This window comes from Oxyura jamaicensis, chromosome 7 (genome assembly GCF_011077185.1).
Source record: "Oxyura jamaicensis isolate SHBP4307 breed ruddy duck chromosome 7, BPBGC_Ojam_1.0, whole genome shotgun sequence".
Lineage (NCBI taxonomy): Eukaryota > Metazoa > Chordata > Aves > Anseriformes > Anatidae > Oxyura > Oxyura jamaicensis.
In genome coordinates, this window is record NC_048899.1 from 3884840 (window position 1) to 3912349 (window position 27510).

At 44.1% G+C, this 27510-nt stretch overlaps 2 protein-coding genes across 4 annotated transcripts in view; one reads left to right on the top strand and one right to left on the bottom strand.

Moving 5' to 3' along the window:
• The first annotated feature begins 1979 nt into the window (after nucleotides 1-1979).
• NEMP2 (nuclear envelope integral membrane protein 2) lies at nucleotides 1980-17181 on the top strand. The gene is given in 11 exon segments (XM_035330853.1): nucleotides 1980-1992; nucleotides 2622-2648; nucleotides 4899-5014; nucleotides 6685-6913; nucleotides 7090-7162; nucleotides 8152-8245; nucleotides 8765-8879; nucleotides 9500-9725; nucleotides 11800-11976; nucleotides 14148-14336; nucleotides 14338-17181. Coding segments are annotated over 11 exon segments (1293 nt in total). The 3' UTR covers nucleotides 14372-17181.
• A 2230-nt stretch (nucleotides 17182-19411) lies between these two features.
• Nucleotides 19412-27510, bottom strand: part of MFSD6 (major facilitator superfamily domain containing 6) — a 29702-nt gene continuing 21603 nt past the window's right edge. For 2 of the 3 annotated variants that reach the window (XM_035331613.1, XM_035331612.1), the window contains exons 4-7: nucleotides 25211-25372; nucleotides 24526-24624; nucleotides 22492-22772; nucleotides 19412-20242 (exon numbers count right to left, since the gene is read on the bottom strand). In XM_035331613.1, coding sequence (XP_035187504.1) covers nucleotides 20066-20242; nucleotides 22492-22772; nucleotides 24526-24624; nucleotides 25211-25372 — 719 coding nt within the window. In that variant the 3' untranslated portion in view covers nucleotides 19412-20065. Of the gene's footprint in view, nucleotides 20243-20468; nucleotides 20488-22491; nucleotides 22773-24525; nucleotides 24625-25210; nucleotides 25373-27510 lie in introns of all 3 variants that reach the window. The other variant, XM_035331614.1, reaches the window with a different exon arrangement.

Genomic DNA, 27510 nt, shown 5'->3' on the forward strand with positions numbered 1-27510 from the left:
TTATCTAAAAACACTGGGATTGCCTTGGATTGCCTGACCCCCCACCAGTGACAGAACAGCAAAAGGCGTGTTCTGGCACTTTGGGCTTTGAAAGCATGGGTGGCTACAGTAAGTGCCCTGCACTCAGATTAAATATGCAAAGGTTTTAGAAAAAAAGAGAAAAAATACAGCATAATGACAATATACGGCCCTTTTGCCTAATCAGTAAAATATGACACAGGTAACCCTTCAAAAACCATTTCCTTTGCTCATTTATAAGCTTAGCCTGAAGAAAGATTGTAAAAGATTATCTGCTGCCTAGAGCAGTTCAGGAGAGATAAATATCCCTAGTAGAGCAGTACCTAGCTCGGTATCTATACGTGTCAAATAAAATAGAGATTACCATAAAACTGCTGGAAAAATAAGCAGCTGTACTTATCTTGTGTAGATAGTTCTGCTCCCCAAAAAATAACTCCGTATTTTGCCAGTGAAATACTTCAAACTAATGCACTCCTGAAAAAACAGCTGGAGATGAACAAAATAGTCTCAAATGGCTCTTCTGTCTAATTTTAACTCTAAGAGACCATTTACATCAAATAAAAGACAACATAATGTACCTGATAATAAATTGCATTGTTTGTGAGGGCACTTACGGAACACAAATTATTTGCATTACTGGAATAAACATTCAACAGAAGCCGCCAAAACATATGAAACTATTTAAAAGGGAATAGAGTAGTTCTTCATCCTGAGTAAATGAAAGCAAAAAAAACCACAGAAATATGCTTAGGCACGTATAGGTATTGTGTTGTTCTGACTACGTGGGAAAGCTGAAGACACAAAGGCTGCCTGTTTTTCTCTTTTTCCCTTTTTTTCCAGGAAACCAAGTATTAAGTACCTGGATTACAAATCTCCAGCAGTTGATCCCACTTCCTTTGACGCTCACCTCCTACGAGTGACACAATCCAACGCCCACACGCCAGCCTAAGGAAGAAGGAATGCCATTGCTTTCACAAGCCTGCAGCCGCTCGGTCCTGGCCAAAGACGGGTAGACCGCCCCATAACTGCAAACAAAGCACACCGTTTGCTGATGTAAGAAGAGGGAAGGGGAAAAAAAAAATCAGAGGAAGTGCCCTGAGTCATCTGGAGCACATGTTGAGATGTTAGTGGCACACCTGGGAATTAAAACCCTCGCCAGCTCCACTAGAAGCAGGAGGCTGAAAGAGGGTGGCGAGCATCACCTGGTGGGATGCCTCCTCCCCGGGCTGCAGCCCATGGTGGCAGGGACAGGCGTTGGCTGTGATCGCTCTTCAGAGCAGCACCCAACGTGGCAGGGCTCTGGTGAGCGTGGAGAACCTCGCCACCACGCAGCCGTAGCCTGTTTGCAAGGCTGCACATGGCAAATAAAGTGTCAGCAGCCAGGGCCTCCGCGGGCTGAAAGGATTCAGCGGCGCAAAGAGGATTCGGTGTTACATCTAACATTGCACTCAGCTTTTAAGCAGCTCAAGAAGGACACTGCAGATTGTGGTGGTAAAACATTTAAGGCTTGGGAGGTCTAAGTTTGTCCTCGATAAAGGAGCATTGGACTGAAAGCTAGCAGCCCATAAATATTTCCCAGCCCCACTTCTGAGCTCAGGTAACACTGGAAGCACCACTCCAAGAGCTGTGTCTGCATAGTGTCACATACTGAGGCTTCGACTCTGTCCTAAAAGGAACTTGTGGCAGTTCCCGTGCTACTGAATTTGTCCATCCCTCCTCCCGCTGATGGATGTGGGGCTGTGTTAATGCCGGAGGGATCTCCCTCAGCTCTACCCAGGGCCTGAAAGCTGACAAGGGCAGAGCTTTGGTGAGCTGTGCTGCACCACTGCGCTTCACCAGTGGCCGTATTTTGTAAGCAAACAGTTAAAGACCACTTCTAAGCTCACAATCCAACCTTTGGCCTGAGCAGCAGCACCAGTTAGGAAGGCAAACTCACACGCGCGTGCTTCAGACTGGGAGCAATGAAAGCACAGCGTAATTATAATTAACCACGAAAGAATTGGAAGTGTCTCGCACGAAGGACCTGGTGCTGTGCTGTCACACCGCCGTACCTTGCCTGGGGGAGCACGGCGTCGGGAGCCGCCGAGGGCCTCTCGTTGTGTCTGGCGGGGCCGCGGCTGCTGACGGGGTTAGGCTGCCTGGCCGCAGTGCAAGACAAGTCGCACAAAGCCGGTTAGCAGTGAGGGGCACGGAGCCGGAGGAACGATGCACGGGGAGAGCTGAGCGCGGCGTGGCTCCTCTCCCAGGAAAAAGCCGGTCAGCGCCGAGGGGACGCTGCGAACCCAGAGCCCGAGGAGCGTTGGCCCCACAGCCGGGCTGCGGCCGCTCGCTCCGGACACGCAGCCGGGGGGCAGCCCCCAACCCCGACCCGCAGCCTTCCCCCTCTGCCCCGCTTTCTGTCGGAGGAGCCCCCGGCTCCTCCAAGCACAAAGCCCCGAGCTCCTGAGGATCCCAAGGGGCGGCCCCGAGGGCGGCCGGGCCGGGCCGGGCCCCTCAGAGGCGGAGCCGCAGCCACCGCATGGGCCCGGCGCGGCCTCCCCGGGCCCGGCCGGGGCTGGGGCTGGGGCCGGGGCTGGGGCCGGGGCCGGGGCTGCTGCTGCTGGCGGTGCTGGCCGGGGCGGCGGCGGCAGGTACTCGGTTCCCCTCAGGCCTCCGGGGGGCTGCGGGGCCTGGCAGGGCCGGGCCGGGCCGGGGAGGGCGGCGCAGGCCTGGCGGTGAGGCCGGCAGCGGGGAGCTCGGAGGGGCGGTGAAAGCGGCTGGCGGGCTGCGGGGATGGGGGGGGTTGGGGCAGGGCGAGTCGTTATTAAAGGGGGCAGGGGGCTGCAGGGGGCGGCTGTGGGCTGGGGGAGCGGTGCAGAGCTCTGGGGGCTGCTGCCCCGCTCGCATCCTGCTCCTAGCCCGAGGAAGCGGGGGCAGCTGAAGGCCTGCTGTAGCTACGGGCACCTGCTCAAGTGCATCTTTATTTTTTGGAAAGGGATCGTTTCGCTCTGCGGAGCTGATGTCACGTCTGAAGCAAAAGCTTCTTCTCAAGAAAAGGCACGTAAGTGCCTCAGAGTTAAGGGAGGCGAGAACGTTTGCTAGTATAGTACACTGAGGACATAAACTGTCCATCCACAGGAGAATTAATTCCTAACGATTAAATTCAAACGCAGCAGCTTCTGCAGAGGTCCCTGTTCCCTTCTCCTGGACTAGGGGCACTGGATGCTTTTTGTTTCATGTGCCAACATCTACCCTAGCCTTGTAGGCTTTTCTGATCTCCTTGGTGGCTGCTGCTTGTCCAGCCCGCCACCGGCGTGGTCCACAGCAGTGACAGAAGCACAGAGGCTCTGTCTTCACCGGCGTGCACAGGAGCACAGTGGCTTGCCCTGGGCAGAAAACCCTTCTGGTAATAAATACACCTTGCAGGAAAGGCATCTGTGCTCCAGGCTGTGTTCTGGTTCTGCTAGGGCACTGCCGTTTCCTGCCACTGAACCCATCTCACTTCTAGCCCTGGGATAATGCCCAGCCTCACCTGTTAGCTGCCTTAGTCAGCCGTGCTTCTCGGGGACAAGTTAATCCTTTTGCAGCTTTCCTTTATGAAAAGGCAATGCCTGTCGAGAGTGACAGTCAGCCCTCGTCTCAAGTGCTGTGCTCTCTTCTGTTGGACTTGGTATGGATTAGAATTAATCAGATGGTTAGTATTTCACAACAAAAACGCCCAAATTGAGATTTCAAGCCAGCATACTTTAGCAGGATCATCTGTGGACACGTTCTAATTCTGGAATGGCTTAATAAACTTAGATAAGAACATGCACACAGGTATTTTTCATTGCTTTAATTAAATTGTTTAAAAAATAATTTAGGCTAGGCTTACCTTCCTTATAGAGACAAGGCAGGTTTTAACCTGCAAAGAGTATTTCCTTGTCCAGATTGAGTCTGTTTTGGACACGTTCATATTGCTGTTCTGAGTGTGTGAGTGTTTTAGCAGTTATTACTGAGCTTGGCTTAGACCTACATTTTCTATTCAGTGAGCCAGATGATTCCCTCTGTTCTGATCTGTATTAATTTCCTTTATTCTGCTCTTTAATTATGTTCCTGGAACACTGCAGCAAGGCACTGTAGGGCATGTTTTACACGTCCATATAGACAGGAATGTACGTTGTTCTTGAAGGTTTGCTCCATAAATCTTTCAGGTGCATTTCTGCTGAAAGGTGCAACCTAATTGTGGGGATCGTAGGGGGTGACCAGCATCTCAGGAGTTACACCACTACGCGTCCGTGTTTTGAGGCTTCTGGCAAGCTGTCGGTGCAGTTGCCATGCTAACATGTAGTGGCCGGACCGTGTCAGGGAAAATGATGCTAAAGGTACAAATTAAGAAGAGGATTTATGTTATTTAGCACTGGAACCATTTCAGAGGGAGATGGGTGCAGTTTCTGTAGTCAGCAGCAATGTCATGTGCTACATGACTATTTAATATGTGAGCCTGTTTACCTGCTCAGACTCCCACAGTTGCATTCACCATGGGTATAAGCGCCGACTACAGTGGAGTTACGCCCACTCGTGCCAGCAGGGAACTTGGCCCAGAGGCCTGATTCCTGTGCCATCGAAACGTGGATAGAGATGCCAAGCTTTTACTGACTGCATTTTAAAAAAAAATCTCACCCCGGATTAATTTTTTCTCCCCCAAGGTGTTACTGTTTATTTTAGAGCCGGAACTACTTGATTAGAAGTGTCGTTTGATTTTTTTGTCTAAATCAAATTGAATGTGCTACCCTGCAGCATAGTTTTTACGTTCAATTATCTGCAAATTGCTTGTGATTCCGTCAGCATATACCAAAAAAAGGGAGGAAAATTACACATTTGTCCTTGATGCATATTTAAAGTTACCTTTCCCTCCCCAGGTGAATACTGTAGCCTCTTGAAAGAAGGGGACGTCATCCAGAAATGGAATGAAAACTGCTATTGTTATGTGCAAAACAGAACCCTGCACTTACAGTACATTTGGTCAACTGTACAGGTAAGAGTCCCTTTTGGGGATCACCCAGATACGCCCTACACTTCACATGAACTTCTCCCAGCTGCGTATACTCCCAGCTGGCAGGATCAGGTAGGAGCATGATAAAAATACAGCATTGTGATGATCCTTTGCTCCCGATGCAGCAAGGCTTGCTGTCCCTGTATTAAAAGGACGTCAACTAGGCTTACAGTGTTACAACAGGATGCTGAACAAACAGTAACTAAGTGTCGCATCTTACTTTGATGCGCATCTTTCCTGCTGATGGACCGCTGTTAACCTCAGCAAGAAATGTTTTGCATCACGACACCTTGATACAGCTTCTAAATTTGAGGCTAAACCACAGTTCTGTGAACCACTTACTTGTAGCATCCCTCTTCTTTCCCTAATTTGAAGATTGAATTATTGTCTACAAGAACCATAAGAAATTAGACTTGCTTTTCAGGAGGGGAATGAGGAGGAGTATGAGCATCCACAGTATAAGAACTAAAGACGTATCAGATTGTTACCCTGAAAATTAGAAACATACCCCTGCTGCTGCTTTTTCATTTGGCACAGAGAGTCATCTTAAAAGAAACATGTTTATTGATCAGCAAAACAGTATCAAAATCTCCTAACACTGAAGCAGTTACAGGTTAAGGAACAAGCTGAGTATCTGTTTCTTTTTTTTTTTTTTTTTTTTTTTTTTTTCCTGGGGAGAATTTTTCTGGTCAAGGGAAGTAAATAGTTTTGCTCTGTGTTGGAGAAATTGGCTCTCAGATATGGAAGTGGAACACCTCTTTGTCCGTTCCCAGGACTTTTTCCCTTGGGAACGTGCTGCAGATGTTTTTATGAATGGTAGCAGGCTTCAGGTGGTAAAGCCCTCCAACAGCAACACAAGCGTTCCTGGAGGAAATGCTTAAAAGCAGGAAGTCAAGATTTTTCCCAAAACAAACTGCTTGCTGATGTGTTGCCTCCTCCCCAGTAAAAGCCTGGTTTGTTTATGGCATCACTTTTTTTTTTTGTATTTTTGTTGTTGTTGTCTAATATGCCCAGATCAAGAGCTCACAATGAAATACAACGTTCAGCAAGATCACCCCCTCTCAGAAGATGGACGTCTTTTAGGCTATGGTGGGGGAGTGTGCTAGGAACTAGCAAGAAACACCAAAATAAGCAACAGGAATGTGCTATATTTAAATTCCTGGTTATGATGCCTTTTGTTTCCCCTGTCGCTCATCTATCCCTAACATAAATATTGCATTATTATCTACAAGAGAAGCAAGTACTATTTCTTATGGTTAAAGAGGGAATGGGAAGGAGTATGGATACCCACAAAAGAAACAGCAGTTGGTCAAATACTGCAAGTTTTGTTAGAAATTTGTGGGGGAGCAAGTTTTGTGGTAAAACCAAACCCCCAGAGCCCGTGGGTGGACTGAGGCCCTTAGACCTTTGCTGACCTGGATTTCTCTGAAGCACGCTGTAAGGCCCAAACAACTACTATTTGCATACAATTAATAACCAATATTAAACAACTTAAAATTCCAGTAACATTGTGTTCTCTAGCTTTCTGTGCTGAGCCTCATTAGCACATGCATGGCATAGATGCTGTGTGTGCCAGAAAAAGCAGCAACAAAAAAAAACCAACAGTGATTCTGAGCTATTCCTCTACGCATTTTGTTATTGTTTGATTTTAGGTAAAAATCAACAGCACAGAACCATTCAGGTTTGTGCCTACTTCAGAAAAAAGCAACTGTCATAACTCAGAAACTGTTTTTGAGTTTGCTGCGTGTGCTGTTCAAATCTTCTGGCAACCAGAGACATCTACAGAAACTTTCCTAAAAATAAAACAATATGGAGAGGATATTTGCTTCAAAATACAGCCCCTCAAGAAAGAACTGTACATCGTGACTGTGAAACGAGAAAGTAAGTAAGAAAGCTTTCAGCTGAGATTACAGATAGATTGGTATTGTCAGCATACATGATTGTACCATCTCTTTTTAAGAAGCTTGGCACTTTTCTGCTGATCTTTTATAGATAACCAATGCTTTAGATTGTATAACTCTAAAGTCCATTTCTATATGTCTTTTTCCCTCCTTTAGTGCTAGATGGAAAGCTCTTGTTTTTGTTTGTAGCTGGAATTTTTCTGTTCCATTCTGCAAACAGTCTGAGCAGGTGAGTTTTGACCTTCTCTCCCTAAGTCTGTACATCTTTGGTTTGTTTCACTAAGCTGGAGATATGATTGTCTGGGAAAGTGAAATAAGGAAACGGGACATATGTTTAAACATATATTAAAAGTGATGATACTTCATACCGTTTGTGCCTGGACAGACCGTGACATATCTAGGAGGGTTTGTCAGGTAGCTGCATCCTGGCATCTTGCACTGGGCAACACCAGGACAATCCTCAGCGAGCAAGTGTGTGGATTCGGAAAAATCCTCTCTCCCTTTTGTGGACCAGGGAGGTTGGCTGAATGCTAAAGAATGTCGCATGCATCAAAAATGATGCCTTCGTGCAGGCAGAAATGCTTAGGATGAGGTCATCCGGGGCCTGGTCCGCCTCCACCTTCTTGCCAGCCCTTCCTCATTGTTCTTTTGATGCATGTCTTGCATAGCTCGTAAGGGAGGATACTTACTGTTAGAGCAAAACACTTGGCCTGTGACTTCAAAGCAAAATGAGTCACAAATTAATTGTCAGGAGGCACCTTTAGTACAAGCAGAGCAGCAGTATTTTTTTTTTAGAGTTAACTAAATTATATTTTTTAAATCAGATTTTTACCAATGCATAAGCTTAGAAAAACTTGATTTTTCCTTTTAAATAAAAAAATATAACTTCTTACAGTACAGAACCACATTGCTATGTACGAGAAAATAAAGTGACTAGCAAGTCAATAAAACCAGAAAGCGTGAATGTTTAAGAATAATTTAAAAACCTTCCAGCATGTGACAATTCCAGTGCATTGTATAACATCTGTTGGATTATTTTTTTTTTTGCATGAATTTAAAATCTAAATCAGGCCTGTTAACCATGTAACTACCACCTCTGACTTACAGCTGCTTTAAGTCCTTCCCGAAGGTTACTGCTATCTTTACAAATGTTGGCATTTTTAACCAATTACAACTTAGAAAATACTTCTCACAGTGTTCTCTCTTGTTCTTTTACAGGAGTACCAAGTTCTTTTACCTTTCTGGAGCAATACTGGGTGTTCTTGCTCTGCTAGTCTTTGTCCTGTTGACGCTTAAAAGATTTATTCCAAGGGTAAATTTACACTTGCAAAAACAAAATAATAATAATAATAATAATAATAATGAGTCCGAGGCCGGATTCTGACCTTGCTCTGTTTTTGTAGACAGGTAACTCCCCTGAAATGGGTACAGGAGTCAAGTGAATGTAATTAAGTCAGCATTGAGTTCTAATTAGCTGCTCCTGAGTTTAAGAGGAGATTGTTGATGTAGGAGAAAAGTTTATTCTGAAACCTAAATAATTTTTATTGGACTGGAGCTAAGCTTAGCTTTAAGAATATGAAGCACTGTAAATCAGAATGTAATTTTAGTGGCAACTGGGATGGATTCTCTTCCATTCACCAGAGAATTCATCACAAGGCAGATGTGAACTGGCAGAAGTGCAGTGGAAGTCCAACACGGATCAGAAACCCTGAAGGGCTACCAGATAGCACATCTGTTTTTGCCTGTGGGTTCACTTGCACACAATGGTCCTGATTCTGACTGAGATTTATGTATTTTCCCTACTTATTTTTTTTTTTTTGTAAATTTTCAGCACAGTACCTTCTGGATATTAATGACTGGCTGCTGGATGTCCTCTCTCTATGTTATTTTCTGTTTCAAAGAAAATATGGAGTGGTTGTGGTCCGAACACAGGAAATACTTGCTGGGTAAGAAAATTAAACTAAAATCCGCAGTGCATTTTTTGATAATTTAGTGGTTAGATGAATACCCATCCATTAAAAAAAAAAAGTCAAGCAGCTCATTTATGGATTACTTTTTTCTCCTGAGCCAGAGATGATGTAATATTCCAAAGGTTCCTAATGTACTCAGTGAGCATTTACTCACATTGTGTCGTTAAATAGTTTGGTATAGTGGGCCAGTAACAGCTGTAACAGCAGATTTTGCCTGCATTATTTTTTCACTGATTTATCATCACGTACACTTTCCCCGTGACAGGGAACGGGCAGCTATGATGCTTTTTATTTTGCTGAATCTGGGAATGGGACGCACAAATTAACTGCAGGGGTTGGCATATCTGTTGGTCTGGCACCTGCCTCAAGGTTCTTGCACTGCAGCTCCTACAGCATTACCCAGTGGCTCTTCATAGATCACCCCGTGAACTACGGAAACACAAAGCTCATAGAATTCAATGCAAGCACCCCTAAGACAGCAGAAGAAGCAGCAGGCCGTACTACACAGCAGTTGCAAACTTTACTCACATAAACTGTACTAGGATGGGTGACAGTTTTCATTGTTTTCCCTGTGTCATTCTTTCCTGTTTCCACAGGGTATTTTCTGGCTGTTGGAACGAGTAGCTTTGCCACGTGCTATCAGCATGGACCGCTCACCAGTGAACTGAGCATAACCTTATTCACGTGGACGCTGCAATTAACAGCCTTTGTCTTGATTTACTGCGGTGTCACCATACCTCAAGTTGCATATGCAATAATAGCAGCCAGCCTCTGCTCAAAAGGCCTGTGCTATCCCCTCGGTGCTGCTTGCAACATAGGCAGGTTTGTATGTATTTGGGATTGTCCGGGTCCCGTTACCACCAGGAAACATTAGAGGCTAATAATTAAAACAAACAAACAAACAAACAAAAAACACTGGTGAATTTCTATTGCTAAGTTTTTGTTTATCTTTAAACCAAATGTAAAGCTACAATAGGAAAACGTTAAAACCCTAAGACACAGGAATTTAATTACTTTCCCTTTGGCAGTTATAAACATGAATTTTGTTTTATGGACAAACGTGATGGTGCTCTTAAGTAGCAGTGTGGCACCTTCTAGTCTGCAGCATATGGCAACCTAAACATTTGTTTGGTTGATTGGTTGGAGTGCAGCAATACCACCTTGGTATCACTTGCTGTGAGAAAATCTGCAGGTAATTGGTATTGAATCTCACATGATAAAAGTGAACTATCACCTAGGAAGCGTATGTTCAAAACCAACTGTTCTGTGTAGGCCAGATGGCTTTCAATGTCAGTGTAGAGTTCAGAGACTAAAAACCCATTTTCACCAAAGTAAGGGTTCCCGCAGATTTTAATACTCCAAGGTTATCACCATAGATGTACGTCTGCCCTTAGTACATGTAAGCGATCAGTTATCGCTGGGGGAACACCCTCCCTCCCATGTTCGCAGTGCCCCCTTTATGTTGTGGCATTTGGAACTGGAACTGCTTTCACGATGTAAATCTTAGTTTGCTAAGAATTTTGTTAGCAATATGGGAAGAACACATTTGCTCACCCTTAAATGTAAAGCTTTTTTTTTTAATCACAGATGTAACACTCAAATGAAGATTCTTAAAAGCCCTCACAATTTACAGCTGCTTGTTACCTTCAGCGATGCCATCCAGATCAAAACTCTTTAGTGCAGCCTGTTCCATAGCTGTGGACTGCTGCTGAACCTCAAAGAACCAGGAAGAGGCCAAGGCTAGGACCAACAGAACCAAAAGCATAAGAAACAATTTCTTTTTTAGTCTTTGACGCATTGTTTAGTTTTCTGAAGAACGTATTGCTTTGCTCCTCTGCTCCTTTAGATGTTCCACTGTGGACTGTGTTGAAGCTTTTTTATTTTAGGTAGATGTTTTAATTTGTCAGACTGATTTGCCAGCAGCAGCTGAGAAGCACCAACTGTTTCAACAGTAACGCAGTATCAATACTCACCTGACAGAAGCAGGTTCAGCTTGCTCTGAAATCAGGAAGATTTGACTACGAGTTCACAGAAGTCAGAGTTAAGAGCAGCAGATATATCAAAATTAAGACCAATACGGATTCCACCGAGACAGCAAGACCTTTGCCGCTTGACCTGGCCAAGGGCTGTAATTCATTCTTGCTTTACAGGGAAATAAGGAGGAAAGTTGAACGCTGCTGGTTGGAGCAGGTGTTTTTATACAGAGCTGAAAGTTTTATGGGCATCCAGCCCTTGCTTATCTTAACTCATCACAACATTTAAATTGAAAGCAGTCGACAGAAGGGAACAGAACATGGCACACTTTCTAATTGATATCTAATTATATTATACATCGCTACGCAGCAGCTAAAAAAACATCAGATTGTAAACATTTTGGCCTCAGACTACTCAGTTTTGTAATTTAAAGCAAGATTTAAGAGAAGCGATCTAGTAAACAACATGAACAACTCATAACAGACTTAGAGCATTGCTGATCTTTAAATTTACATATGCAGAGTGGGTTTTGATTCAGCCCATGTCTCTGCGTAGACACATTTTGCATGTTTCACCTAAAATGGCTGAGCAAGTAGACATCTATTTAATTCTGAGATTACAGTCCGTGCATGAACAGTAAGGACCCGATCCAAAGCTCTTGTGAAGCAGCGTTCTCTGGAAGGCTGGATAAGACCTAGAGTAAGCAGCTTGCAAACATGAAACCTGTTGCCTTAAAATTTTCATTTTAATGCAAGCATGTAGCTTTTCCTCTTACGAGGGTAAACAGAGAGTCATTAAGGTTGGAAAAGACCTCCGAGGTCATGATTAATGCATGTTAATAGCAGGCAGGAGAGGAAAATGATGGACCATCATTATGTGCCAGAAGACTTCAGAAACACTAACTGATTTCATTTCATTTTAGAAAAATGAAGAACCGCTTGCAATCAAAAAAGCTAGTGTTTAGATGGCTTACTGAAGAAGAATACCGAGAGCAAGGTGAAGCAGAAACTACCAGAGCTCTGGAGGAGCTGCGCTCACTCTGCAGGAACCCTGACTTCCCATCATGGCTAGCAGTATCCAAACTCCAGTCCCCACATCGGTAAGAGAATCTGGCTTTTCTGAAAGAGGAAGCACGTTGCACAGACACTGTTAGACAGCATGCCCACAGACTACTCAGGCGAGTTCATCTTGAATGCAGTCAGACATGGGGGTAGCTTTACCCCCGAGTAATCCCACTGAAGATCACAACCCCTGGCTCAAGGATATTGCTTGCTGGTGGTATTAAGCCCCATTGGTTCCTCCCTGACTATAGATTACTCTGGGATTTCACAGAGTTTCACAGCTAATTCATGGTATTGACTGCTTTCCCTAAAACTTCCAGGCTACCTACAGTGCCTCTGCAAGTTCCTACACAGTGACCCAGATCTCTAACCGGTGAAATGCCCTTTTCTTCAGCTTTTACAGCAGTACACTTTTATATGGTGGAAAACTGGGGCAGGCTCAAATATTTGCTGCATTAAGCTCTCTGACTGCAGGTCTGCACAGCCAAGGAAACCTACTACTCAAAGTAGGAGTATCTTTGAATATCTAAGACTGAACGCAGAGAAAATACCAGTATCTGCACCCAAGTAGCATTGCAGGTAGTGGAGCTACTCCAGATACAGCTTAGGAGACAAACACATGTTGTGAAGGGAAGAGCCAGTAAACGCAGCCAGAAAATCTTGCAGGATACAGAATGAACCATAATCACCAGGTATTGCCTTCAAAACCAAACACTTGAAGATGTTAGGAGCACGGTTTCACCTAGTAGCGTAGCCTGCTACAGAGACTTGGCCCTTGCCACAGAACCAGATGTCACAATTTCAAGGGAGTCCCAGTCAGCTTGGAATTCAACCACTAAAAAGTTAAAACTAATTTGGGAACCTTCATCTTTCTTGGATGGGCACAGAGACAGCCTCTCATCCAGGTTTACATGTAGATACAGATTTACTGTTAAACTGTTATTTTCTGAGAGACTTACATTGTGTAGCATGATTTGAAGATACAAAAAAATGAAAACTCGCTCCAGTACTCTAAAAAAAATATAACCAAATGCATAGGACAAGCAAATGAGGCACTTGTATTTTCTAGCCCTCATTTAGTTACTATTCTTACAAGTTGTTCACTAAAAAAATACAAAAATAAAAAGAACTAGAAGTTTGATTTGAAATTGACTATCCTTTTAATCTTCCACTAAAAGATGGCTCAGCACAAGGCAAACCTCTCAAACAGAGGCAGTCCAACTCTGTTCCCCATATAGACTAACAGTGCTTCCAAGAGGAGCGAGGTGACACCATTCATCTCACAGAAATGTTAAGTCTAAATGTACATTATTGATCAGTTTACCAGAATTGCGGAGTGGAGCTGCAGCTCCTTTTTCTTACATTTCTCTGATGCTGTCGACACTTACCCAGGTGTCAGAACTGCCGTCTGTTTCCGTGCGCTTGCCAGAAGCCTCCAGCTCCGTTCTGTATCTTCAGTGTAGTTGTCCACTGAAAGTAAGATGTGTGGCGAACTGAAATGTAGGAACTGTGTTAAGTTCACGCTTTGTTCAGCCAAACCTCCACTTTGGTGCTTGCCTGGAGCAGCTGCAGAATTCCCAGCCTGCCGCCCAAAGCTCACCAAAAGCAGGAATTCTTTGGCAACTGCAGGCAAGCTTAGTTTCAGCTTGCCTGGAACACGCATGCAGCACCAGAAGTAAGGTGATAGCAGAGGAATGTGGGAGTGCTAAGTTCTCACCAGTTTTCCTTTCATTAGCAATGTCAACTTACCTGAAATTCTAACAGCCTTTGTCTCAGCTGTTGCACGGCTTTCATTTATTTTTAAAAGCTAAAATACCACCTATCCAGTGATACAAACGCTTACTCTGGGTTACCCCACAAGCACTGTCAAGATGAGAAAATGAAGTCAGGTCTTGCTTAGTCACAAGACGGTACAGATGCCCTCTAGAAGAGCAAAAGTTACGTATATAGGGAAGACTGAAAGCAGAAGGGGCGATGAGGCAGAAGAAGGAATCTTCAGAGTCATTGCCATCTGTTACTTTTTACTCTCTGTTGTGCTTGACTCCGTAGCTCCTGCTACAGCTTCCCCTGACCAGCATGGCCTATAGGCACGTCCTCACAACATCTCTGCTTAATTGGCACCATCTCCTGCACTTACAATGTGTGTGTATACATACATATATATAAATATATAAAACCTTCCCAGCTCATCCCTTCAAAAATCTGGCAGGTTTGCAGGTTTTGTTCTGGGATCCCCCCACGTCTCACCTGCAGAAACAAAGGAGCATGACAAGGAGTACGGCTTCGGGAGCTTCTTCCTGGAAGAGCAGCTCTTTGACACAAGGGTGGAATCTGAGCGGGATGAGACAGAAAACTCCATCCATGAAGAAGATGATGTGGACGAAGATGAAATACGTGATCATTTCATTTCCATACGCTACTGAGTTGCTCTGAGTTTTGGAAAACACCACAACAAGGGAGAAAGGGAAAATGTATTTGTCCCAGAATGGAAGACTGCAGACTAAGAACTCATACCTGGTGACTTCTTGTGGATGCTGGGGGACAAACAAACATTTCTGAAAGACTATTTCCTGTATCGCTGATGTTGCCTGATTAGAGCAGCAGAAGGAAACCATCAAGAGGATCTCATACTATTGGTACTTAACTGGGAAACGTTGCTTCTTCTCAAAGCAAGTACCAGCAGCAGGCTGTCCCATGGTGATGCCTTGCTTTGCCAAGGATACTACCTCTAGTAAACACAGCATCTTTTTTAGCCCCAGTCATTGTCAAGTCCTCTGTGCTGAGCACTTGAGGAAAGAAAGCCATTATTAGTGCTCTACTTTTACTAAGTATCCTACATGGTAGCAAATTTAATAATGCTGTTAGTTTGCTGATAAGCTGTTTTTATTCCTCATCTGACTTTTCAGTGCTAAAGATCCAGAGTTGAGCAAGGTTCGTTTGCTCTTCTGGCTCAGCTTGTCTCTTAAATTCATTTTGCATCCTCCATTTGTTTTAAGTTCCTCTCAGTCTTCAGAACCTTGCCTGAGCCTTTGCCCCTCTGCTTGCATTGTTCTGTTCAAGGTCTCCGTGCTCTAGTTATGCTGTACGTTGTTCTTTCCATGCCTGTTTGTTCACACCCTCTTCTTCCCTCTTTCACAGGTCTCTCCACAGATCCTTTCTTCAGTCTTCTACTTGTCTCTCTCAGACAACTGCAGGTGACTTAGATTTCCCTCCCCACGTACATTTTTCAGCTGCTTTCCATTTCATCCTTCCCTTAGCTCAGAAGGGTACTGCCCTCCGCTCAGCCCTCTGAACAGCCTAGAAAAGGCAACAGACACCAAGGCCGTTTGATCTGCTCGAAGGAACAGCTGAGCACAGCCATGTAGTTGGGAATACAGATGACCCACACGTGGCTCCACTGTCTTCAAGTAATTAACTAATTCAGTACAAAGCAGAAAAGTAATTCCTGGCAAAACAAGGAGGAAGGGATACCTGGCTCCTACCTCCCCGTGCATCCTTCTTTTGGACTTACCGCAGGAGGTGCATGCTAAGAACAGGGACAGAAGGTTAAGACAGTGAGATGTCTTTCAGCCCATGTACTACACAGTACGAGGTATGGGGATCTATCACATCTCCTAAGTTCATCCACCTGCAGAGGTCATTTTCTGCTTTTGTTCTTCAGACTATCCCTATGTTCCTCTGTCCTCACCTTGCTGTTTTCCTTTACTGCCTCCAAACTGCAGAGAACACAAGACCATTACTTCTCCCGCCACCTGATCTTAGAAATCCACCAGGAACTGCCTGTGGTGGGGAGAAGTTTGCTCTCCAGAGGGAGATTTCAGACCAGACTGTATTTGTTCAAGGGGATCTCTTTTCTTTGTAACGTGCCTAATGCCGCAGCGTGACCTCAGCGGTGGTTCCCCATTGCCCATCTCTGGGCAAGGGTGAAAACCCACTACCTCTAACTAAAAAGTGCTAAAACGTGCTGTCATACCGCATTCCAGGAGCTCCTCCGTATAGAATGTGACTCAGATCCCGTGCCTGGAAGTACCACTTAGGCAGCCCTTCCTCAGTTACTTCGTTACGAGGTTGCTTCACTTCAGAAAGAATGCTTCCATTGTACACTCAAGAGACAACTAACACCTTTTTGTGCCATACATTTATAAATACACAAACGCACCATCTATAGCATATTTAAGGGAGAGAAACCCTGTCAAGCAGGTGCTCCAAAATACATTCACTTGTAAGGCCACAGTATTAAAAAACAGGCCACTAGCTTACGAGCTACCTGTATGAGAGGCTGCTGCTACCAAGTCCACAGTTAAGTTACCACCCAGACTCAAATGTCAGGCTTGGCCAAGTAGGTTCTGTCACCAGGATGAAGTTGTTTTCTGTAATAAGTAATTGTAAGTGTACTTTTTAACTGACTACGAATTCCCATCCATGCAACTTGAGGCCAAGCTGGAGAATCAGATTTATCCTAGAGTCAACCCACGTTTTTTTTCTGGATTTCCTCTTTTTACTGAGGCAGTGGTTATCCTGTTATAAGTATAAAATACATATTTATATATGATAGCCAGATAATATATTAAGGTAACATTTTAGCTATGTGATATATTAAGTGGAAAAATAGGCTGTGTCATTTTTCAGACACTTTCCCTTTTGCTAAATCATTTAGAACAATACCAGACAAACCTATTCCAACAGGGAGGAAAAAACCAAACACCTTGCAGTTTATAAAGTTCATCACTTGCCAGAGACAGGTAAATACTATCCAAAGTAGAGCAGGAAACTACTAAGCACATCCAAAACAGAAGTGCAGCAAGATACCAGAAAGATGACTACTGTAGTGGATAGCTGATACTGACCTTAAAAATCCTCCCAAGCCTGTTCCAACACTGGAAGCATTTCATCATCAACAAAACCTACCAGAATCAACTGCTGTCATTTGAGCCCTTGGCCAACAGCGAGTTTACCTGCGCAGTGTCCTGGGATGTATGGAATTACATAGGTTAAGTGGAACACTACTGGCAAGTGGTGTCCAGAGTTCAAGCAGAAAGCCTGAGAACAGAATCTTGATGTCAACCCACTGCCTTAACTATCACAGCAGCCTTTCTTCCGAAACAAAGAATGAATTACATTTATCTTCTGTTTCATTGTTCATTAAAAGACAGTTAGAATTTCATATTTATTTTGTATTGTACACTATACTTGACACACTGCATTGTACTTTCAGGGTTTTTAATTAAAGTATTTTTCAGCTATGTGGTTCTCCTTCCTTAAGCACTTACTCTCTCCAGAACAGCAGGACCTAAAACAGGGAGGAGCCACACAGAAGGGTGTGTGTATATCCTGAGGTTTCCTCCATTGCTGCAGATTTAAAGGTGTGCATTAGCTCCAAAACCTTGAACACATCTCCCTGTAGGAGTCTGCCTCTCCCATTTCTCCGCTCACGACAGACCCAAACTGCAACAAAGACCAATCCGTAAGATGACAAGCGAGGTCTGAAAGTTAGACAAGTTGTGGGAACAACAAAGCAGAACTGCCCCTGACGTCTCTCCCTGTCACAACTTCTGTGTGCACACAAGTTAAACAGCTGAAATTAAAAATGAAGTTCCCTACATCTAAAAATAAATAAATAAATTCCAGGCAAATGTGCCACTGTAGAGAGCAGGCGCATTACTGCAAATACGCGCAGTTTATCAGGAACAGAAATTTGACATATTTCCCTGCAAGCTGGCACGACCTGCCCATAGGAGCCTCCACCTCAAGCTGCTAGGTGACCGACGTAATCCAGTTTTGATTTTCGCTCCTGGTGTCCTGCCCACTTGCGTGTCACGCTGTTTGTGATGCACACCGGTGTGCGTTACATTCTCCTCACCCCACAGAAGGAGCTTTGTGCCCACAGGTGGATTTTATCAGGGGACAGATTCTAACACTGCACAAGATCGTAGCTGCCAGGTTCCAGATTCACGGTCCTCCAGGGAGCGCACCTAGCAGGAGGTTAATTAGCACCGAATTGTTTCTCGGTTCTGGTGGTTATGCTCACTGCTGGCAGCGTAGTATGAACACGTGTAATAAAAGTTCAGATTGATACTGTTAAATACATTATGGATAATTTATATTTCTTACCACAGTTTTTACAGTTTCACAAATATCAAAACCCAGGTGTACATGTCCATTTTGCAACATAGAATGACTATACAATTCCCAAAAGAGCAGGCATTTCAAATAAACAATTCCAAGTGTAAACACAGTGTACAAGCTCTTCACCTCACAATCCAGGTGCTATGCAGTAGAAGCTGAGGTAACACCGTACAGCATGAACTCAACAAATGGTTGGTTTGTCTCAAGATGGTTGGTAGCATCCTTCTGTCCTGTCACCTGATCAGTCCTTCGGTTCTCCCCCAGGTTATACAAACATACAATAAATACATTTCTGATTTTAAAGGACACTTCGACAAGTCATGAGGATTTACGTGAGTACAGTACATTTAAGTTCAAGTGCAAAAAAAGTAATTAGTGGCTAGTCATCAATGTTTCTCTTCATTTTCTATGGTGTTGGTCCCAGGCACCGCCAGAACACGGTTTGTTCTAAAAGCACAGCTAAAGCACAGCCACGGGAGACCCCTTCAGCCAAACTAACTGGATGTCAAAGCGGGTGAAGCTGCGTACCCTTTTCCTGCACAGCTGCTGCCATCATCCTCTCCCATTCCCCTGTGCTCCTGCTAATCTTGCCCCCGCATCATCGCAGGGGCAGCGCAGCCCAACAGCACACGCCTTCCCTGGGGAAGGCCGACACATCACACGCATCTGACTCCAAGGAGGGCTGAGCAATACACACTCAAGTCCTGCAGAAGCTAAGTGCTCAGAATCTCCCAGGAACACTGGGATGAGCAAACGAGCCGAAACACTGTCCTGACTAAACCCCCTGGACTCCTCCTCAAGCCCAAGGATCTCCCTCCAGCAGCAATTTTCACTGCGCGCCAGCGAGTGGGCTGGCTGCAGTCAATATCGAAAAGCATGACAAAACAACACAAAGTTTTCCAGTGTCTTGACATTGGGCAAAGTTAATTTCCCAAACATACTGCATTATTGTTACGTATGTCTCCTCCTGAGAATCCCTCATTGGACTTCATTTCTGCACCAACAACTTTGCCCCTGAAATTGTAATCATGAGGATTTTTGGGTGACTCCCCCTCCCCCCTCCCTTCCCCTCCCCCAGGCACTTAAAGCTCGCTGTTTTCTTAATAAATAACCACACTAACTACGCTGCATTAAATAAACCGCTGTATAGATGATGAAATAAGAACAAAAAAAAACACAGCGTGTCCATTGAAAACCTTGATCAATCTCAGGTTGTGCAATCTTGATCAAAGATAGTTGTCAATACAACATCAAACCTAAAATTACCCAAATGCACACAGCATGCCCAGCTGAAGGGCTGCAAGCACAGAGGTTAACTTCTTCACAAGCCTTCCTCCAGCTTTTCTGTTTCACTAAAATGTCATTTCAAAAATCTTTGCTTTGCGGAACTAAACCTTTATCTCAAACAAGATAACATAGCTTCAAAAAACATATTCTTGGAATATGTTTTACTTATTCCATCACCGTCATATGAAGATATGCTTGCTAAAGCTACTCTGTATCTGAGAAATCTTTAGAGAGACAGGTTCATGCTGTTCCTATATTTATTGGATCCAATATTTTTAATAGACTATGCAGGGAAACTCAGTTTCTCTCCTGAAAAGTCTTTTCATTTTGTCTCAGGAACAAATTCAAAGGAAAAAAAAAAAAAGCTGACCGAGTCAGACACTCTGGCCTCGGCAAGTGAAGCGCGAACTCCCTTTTTTCTACAGATTGCAAAGAAATCTCGTAGCGCTTGACTAAGCTTCAGCAAAGCAGCCAGGAGTTCTTCCTACAGTTAGATCCGGCCACATCACTTCCCTCAAGCATTCCAAACTTCTGGCTTCCCTGCTTGTGTTGCTCTGTGTGGTCCTACAGATATTGTTTCTACAGTTAAAAGCTTGCACTGCACCACGTTATGATCATTAAGATGAAGGAAGTCCTACTTTTGAGCTCCTACTCCAGCGTTCCCCAGGTGAGAAGCAGAATTCCATGCACTGGTGTTGATAAGATGAGCGCATCTCAGGGCCCTGCGGCAGCAGGCTGAGTGTCGTGGTCCAACGCAGCACGGCCGCCGTCTGCCTGGGAATCGGGTGTTGCGGTCGGTGTCGAACAACTTCTGGGCTGCCCAGAATCTGGCACGTTTTGGGGTTGTCTTGCTGAGCTGGCTGATGAAGTACTGCAATTCTCATTGATTTTCTAAAGAGAGGGGAAAGCATTGCATGCAAAGAAGTTAAGTATATGCACTCACAAACACTGTCCCCAGTGGATGCCCCCCCCCCCCCGATGCATTCAGGCACTTCTGGAAACTCACAAAGCGCTCACTTTGAAAGCCCGCAACGTAACAGACCAAGCTTAAAGAAGCAAAGCAAAAGGAGAGCATTTAAATCCAGAGGACACTGATAGCAAGCAGACAGTTGCTTACCTTCCATCTCTTTTCCTAACTGCACTTCCCCAAGAAGCATGCAAAAAACAAACTCGTTGTGTTTCAAGGGAAAAAAGCAATTAACTGGATTTCAGTGTTCAGACAAGATCACTACTTTGACCACACAATTCTCTAAATTTTTTTCAAGCTCCGAACATATGGCTTGCCTAAATAGTTCCTTCTCTCCCCCAGATACGGCCCCGACTTTCTCAATGGCAGGACATCCAGGCTATTCAAACAGGCCTGATGAGGAGCATGAAAGCAAAATTAAACACCAGTCACAATCCCCAGGATAAAAATAACACTGGTAAATTTCATATTAGAAGACAAGCTATCTATAAATGTTTGTTTTGCACTTGAGAATGGAGAATATGGCATGTTCACCACTTTGCTTGGAAGATTAAAGAGCCGTAACAAAAATTGATCCAAAATCCTACAGAAAGGAGGAATATTTTTTGTCACTAGTCCCGCTTTCTGCACACTAACTCTCCTTCCAAGTGATCTGTTTAACAACCTTAAGAGATTTGCACAGCCTGCTTCCAGTTTCAGTACTTTACTACCACCAGCTTACAATAAGGGATCGTGTGAAGATGCCAGCAGCAGTGTTCTGGGGATGGCTAGTCCATTTGGGGAAGTGAGACAGAGATGAGTAGATGTGGGAGACCACAGAAGATGAACAAAATAATACAATAGGTGCTTTGAATGTTGGCACAATCAGCAAGAACTATTATTGTATCAGCACAGCATTTTTATAGGATGGAAGGAATAATGAAGAGATCATGTTCTACAGAGCTACCAGTGAGCTCCGAGGGGCATGAAAGCCTGTTTGGCTGCCTCACAATTCTCTGTGGAGGGGCTGGGTCGTGTCCAGCAGTGTCAGACAAATCCCTTTCAGACACCACACAACTGCAAAACTTTCCTGCAGTGCCCATTGCATGTGTTCTCTGCTGCTGCTCTCCTCTGACTTTTATACTTTGTACAAACCAAGACCCCTGAGGACATTTAGCAGTGGGAAACAGCGGCTCGTCTGCACAGATTACTTGGATGTCAGACATCTAGTGATACCTTTGGTGTCAGTAAAACACAAAGAGAAAAACCCAACTCTCTCCTTGACTTGGGGAAGTTCAAAACACCCTAATCAACCAAACTAAAGCAAACGTGCCTGTAAATGTGTTTGCAATAATAAAGACAAGTAAGAAAGGCTGACCCGGTGAAATTCCTACACGCTCTGCTGAGTCACTGTCCTATCCAAAATTGTCCATTTCTAAAGACAGGAGTTGTGGAAAAAGCACTTCTGTGTTTATTCCTACTGGGTGTTTAAGAGAGAACCTCACCCACTCCTTCCAAAGTCGTAAACGCAGTGGTTTTAAGCCAACCCATGCTGTTCTAAAACCTGCACTGACCATTTTCCTGCTTTCCTTAAGCAGCATGCTTCAGCTCCATTCTAGGAGGTATAGCCAAAGCATGAGATCCAAATCCATCCAACCTTTGATGAGGCTATTAAAAGGTATTTTGGGGTGAGACTGGATGGAAGGGAAATGGTGTAAAATTGTGGTAGTTTCTGGAATACCTATTTCCACTACAATGTGGGCATATGACAGCATCACCCGAGGAACCAAAACTAAGAAGAAATCATTTTGCACTGTCTTAAGTAGCTCTGCTCCTTCATGTTCAATTATCATGTAAATTTAGCCGAACGCTCAACCCGCACATTCCAAGTGACATAAAAACAAACCCAAACTCATGGGAACTCAGGTATATCTGAACCTGTAAAACAGAGTCTTGCTCCGTGTCTCCCTCTCCTCCTATCTTCAGGAAGATGACACATGTAAAAATCGTTACTCCTGCTGCAGTACGCAGACAGCAACTCTATTTCACACAGTACTTCAGCTATTGTTTCACAGCTCCACATTTGCTACAAGCTGACAGAGAATACTTGCCAGGTATGAACAGGTTTACTCAGCTCTAACAGTTTGCTAGCAACCAACAGTATGTAAGAACCTCCTGTGCATCAGAAGATTACCTGCAAAGGCTGATTCTCAGGTATTGGGTGGGTTTTGGAGAGCTTAACCATCTCTTTTATCTGGTAGACAGCATAGGCTAAGGTGACCCAAGGAGAAGAGCTGATGCCCCAGGCAGGCTTGTTCACATCCTCTTGTTCTTCTTGGTGTTTAGTTTTCTTTAGAGGCAGCCTGGGCTCAGTCCGAGGCATGACATCTTCCGACTGCTGTTGAACAAGGTCAATGGTCGCTATGGGAACAGGACTGGAAGGCACTGGGATCCTTTCCGCCAGCATCGTCTTTTCTGAAGTTTAAAACAAAGTCATCACCAGCAAATGCCAACAAGCTTAAAAAAAACGTGAGGCAGACAACGAACACAAAGTGATTCTTGCTATCTTAACGTGCTTATCGCTGCACTGAAAGCAGAACACAGGCGCAGTCCGCCAGGAGCAAGACACCACAGTCTCGTTAGGAGACGTGATGTGGATGCTGCCCGTACAAGAAAGGCTGTTCTGCAGCTGCAGGGAGGTGCAAGAGGGGGCTGCATAAGCACGAGGGGCTAAGGAGTACGAAGCAGCCCGTTTGTCCCCTGCCAGCTACCAGAAATATGCATTTTCAACGTCACATGGAAATTTAAAAGATGGAAGGTCCCAACAGACCTTTACATCTAAGGTCTTCTGACAACCTGAAAGAATCTTCTCAACTTTCTTAGAATACCACCCATAAAATGTCTGCAACGACTCCACACTGTGTGCCTTACAATCCTGAATAGCTAGTTTTGTATACAAAACCTAATTCAACAGACTGTTAGAAACTGATGGAGATTCTAATAGCTGCGTGTTGTCTGTGAGTCCATAAGTAACACATACTGCGGATTCTGAGAAAGCATTTTGTCCGAGCATTTTCCTGATTCAAAAGATCTTTTTCAAAATTGTAGTCATATTTTGTTTACAGACTTTTAGATAGTTCTCAGTATTTTAAGCTGTGGCTGGACGTCCTCTAGTAGAGGTAGAACTGAAGAGGGTAATCCTGCACACACGTAACCACACGCTTTGCTCATCCAACTGGCGTTGTTGAAAGCAACCTAATTACTGCCATGCTTAAAATGAAGATGCACACTCTCAGGACGGGTGGAGCGCGTATTAAATGAAAACCAAAGACTGAAACAAACTAGGGAGAATAAGGCCACCAAGAACAATCTACTCCTTTGTAGCTTCATGAGTAATTAACCCAAGGTTGATGGGAAACTGAAACAGCAAACGTCCTTCTTTCCACCTTACCATTGTTTTCAACTATCATTTAACGGAGGTGAAGAAAATTCTAGCAAAATAAATATTTGAACACTTCAGCACGGGCCACTTGATAACTGGTCAAGGACAAGTCATCGACAAGTCACAAGTGGCTAAAGAAAGCTGACTTTCATTTCATACTGAAAAGTAATCTTTGGGTAAAAAGCAGATCAAAAATTCATGACTTTTCACAATTCTGCCACTATTTTACTGTCTTTGTAAGAATTACATTTATGCTGAATCCTTAACTTTGCACCAAGTTTTTTGTTTCTCGTCAGCCTTTACATTAATAAAGGCGGTTTGAGTTCCATCTGAGGGTTCTCTGATGCCAGAACAGAACTGAGGCAGCCCTAAAAGCTTCTGTCCTCTGTCTCTATAATCTCTGGCAGAGGTGACTTGGAACTGTAGCACATGAGACTACTCAGTCATCCAGAAGGCAGCCTGAAGGGACTGATGTCAGTGGAATAACTCATTACATCTGTTAAGATTAATCTAAGAGATTCCCAGAACTAAGAGGACACACAGCAAAACGGGTTATGCTTTCCTCTTATTGATAACCAAGAACTCAGTGCTGCACTCCTTTGCAGAAGCAGCACAACACCTCAATTCTCATCACTGCGCAGGAAGAGACTTCTCATTCAAAAACAAACTGTTCAGTCAAAATCTCAATAAAGGCACCGAACAAAATTAACACAGCAGGAAATGACTTTGGGAGATACATTTCTCTCTAATTCTGTAGTGTCTTTAGTAACATGAATATTTAATTACCTTCTTCTTCATCAGGAACTAGCAGCCACTGGATCAGTGCAAAGAGAAGAAGAATCACTAAACAAGCCATTCCTATCCCTCTGAATGTGGCAGCAGGACCTGGAACGGGATATTTTTTTCAACTGAGAATCTACTTACCTAGTAAAGTAACACAAGATGAGCCAGCATTATACGCTCCTAGGGTATCTATTGTCCCATGCAGACTCTTGCCAGCTTGTCATATTACATTTTCTTCCCCCAGCACTTCAACAGGCTACGTGAAGGACTTGTTATAAATGGTGTAGTTAGCTTTCACTTGTACATTGAGGGCTGCAAAATATCAGCCTAGCCTCTCACAAAGGATTCCTTCCTCTGCTTTAAGGATCAAGTTGTAGATTTGCTCACACGATACTAGAAGTATCTAGGTATAACCATTTTAATCCGTCTGAAACATTGAGAGGACAAAGCTGTAAATCAACCTGGTGTGAATTCAGTGCTGCTCCTGCTTTGTCAGCAGGGTCCTGGGCTGCAGGCCTCCCGAGGCCCCTGGCAGCCTGAGCACTTGGCCGACTCAGTGACTTACACCGTGCATTAATCCCTTACACCATAACAATACCTTACGCATAAATAAGTTTTAAGCTGCTAGGCCAGTAAAACCAGAACTTCAATAACCGAAGCAGAATTGCTCGGCGCAGTTTTTGCTTACCGAAATAATTGACCAAAACCCCTCCGACCATAGCCCCGCATCCTCTGCCCAGGCCCAGATGGAGGCCTTGCAGGATTCCCTGGGCCGAGGTCCGCAGCTCCGGGGGCACTGCCGCGCTCAGGTAGGAAATACAGGCTGCCCAGATGGCCGCGTGCGTGACACCTGCAGAGGGAACACGGTGATGAGGGCAGGGCCCGCAGCGCGCCCACCAGCTTGAGCGTGCCGTAAGGGAGGCAAGAAAACCCCATCACCCCCAATGCCCGTGGAGTACAGATCAAGCCATGGCCCATGGCCACACATTCAAGTCAGACCCAGCTTCCCCATATGGATTTCGGAAGCCTCTTTCTTGCAGATTCAGGGTCATGAACATTTTTTTCCACCCTAGAAGAGCTCGGCAGAGAGAGGAACGATCCTCAGCATGCAGGAGGAGGCTGCAGGTGGAGCCCTCGTCTCTGGGCACCTGCTCGGTGGCTTTCTGGGGAGCGGGGAGGAAGGGACAGGAAAAGGCTGGGCTGAGAAGAAGTTGGAAAAGCAAAACAGCCTTGTAGCTCGTCACACGTTAAGTACGCCTGAACTATTTTGCCACCCTCAGACTGAGTGGGAATATTTATTCTTATTTGAGTGGTACTAAAAATAGTAATCACAGCTTACCAGTGCCTAAGCTCGACTGCCTTGTTTAAAAAAAATAATGTGTTGGCACAACTGATGATTCAGTCAACATGTTTCTGTCCTCTGCGCTTGACTTATTTAGGCACATTTGGACACTCGGTAATCCCTTTTGCGTTTAGGCTGAAGGCTCTTCAGAGCAGGATAACGCGTTAGTTTGTAACATACTCAAAGATAACTTGGATTTTGCTTGGACCTAAAGTGATGAACAGCAGCATCCGAAGCTGACGTTGTTCAGGCATGTCACATGTCCAGGAGGCTGTACAGTTTGATTTAATTCCAAATCGAAACAAACATTTCTCAGTGTTTGGGTTTGTGATAAGTTAACTACTTAGAGCACAGAAAGACCACTTCTATACATCGTGGAGCTGGCTTTGGCAGTAGGCACATCATCTTGCAGAAAAATGAAAGGTTTACATTAGGATGAGTGTGTTTTACCTTACCGTTTACAGCTTAAGGCTTCAAACCTCAGCTTTTCCATGGAAAAAGCTCTGAATTTAAAACTCACTGAATATCAACTCATTTTTCCTTAATGTAAACTCACGTAAGTATTGAAAACAGTAATGAAGAAACGTCCCAATAACAGTGCAAAGCTAATCTAATGTAGCTAATGTGCTTTTGTTTTACAAACAAACATTTTACAACTCACATAAAACATTCAGTTTTATCAGCTGTTAAAGAGTCTATCAAGTTTTAAAGCCAGGGAAATCACAAACAGATCAGGCATTATTTGAACCACCAGACACTGTACCGCTGTACTTGTTTGGAAACAAAAGGCTGAATTTAGCCAACGTGTTCTTTATGTTTTCACCTCTGCTAGGATATCCAGATAGAACACGGAGCTCCCAGTTCCCCTGAAAATAAATCAAACCAGCTTATCTTACTGGCTTCAGAAGGTACAGGCATGTTTTTTTTATGTGCATACTACTAATGTGAGTTTTTTATGATAATTATTTCTGCATCAGTGGATTTGGAACAGCTTTTATAACAACTTGTGTAAAGTCTGGTCTGGATTACTGTTAATCACAGTTCTTTTCAAAAAGGAGCTGTGAACAATAAACGTATTTTGAGATGACTTGCTGAAACCACTAACCACCATTTGACCATCTGGACTACAGCAACAATAAATGTAACAACCCTATGTTACGCTCAGAGTAATGACGTTTAGCAAGCTTAGTGCTACTTTCCATATGAAACCAGAGCTCAAAATTTTGGGAGCCAAATTTATTTCAAGAGATCTATCCTAACGTGCAGTTAAGGATCCAACCTCTGCTCCCTAGACATCTCTGTGTTGGCTGGAGCATCAGCAGAAGTCAGTTCTCAGAACAGCACTTGCTTTGGAGTTTGTTGGACAACTGCCATGTGAAAATAGCTGATTTTCAGCTTATTCATATAGTTTTGTACGTTAGAAGATTCCTGTTATGCAGCTTGGTTAGCTAAGCATAGCTGTTCCCAGAGAACTTGAACCATTGCTTCGGAACAATGTGAACAATAATTTGCAGCTAACTAGTGCATTAAAACTTAATCTGTTAATTGCAAAATTAATGAGATTGCTTGCAAAGTCAGCCTGACGGATGACCTGTATATGCAGTATTTACCTGCCAGAATACCTTAAAAATTACCAGTTAAAGATT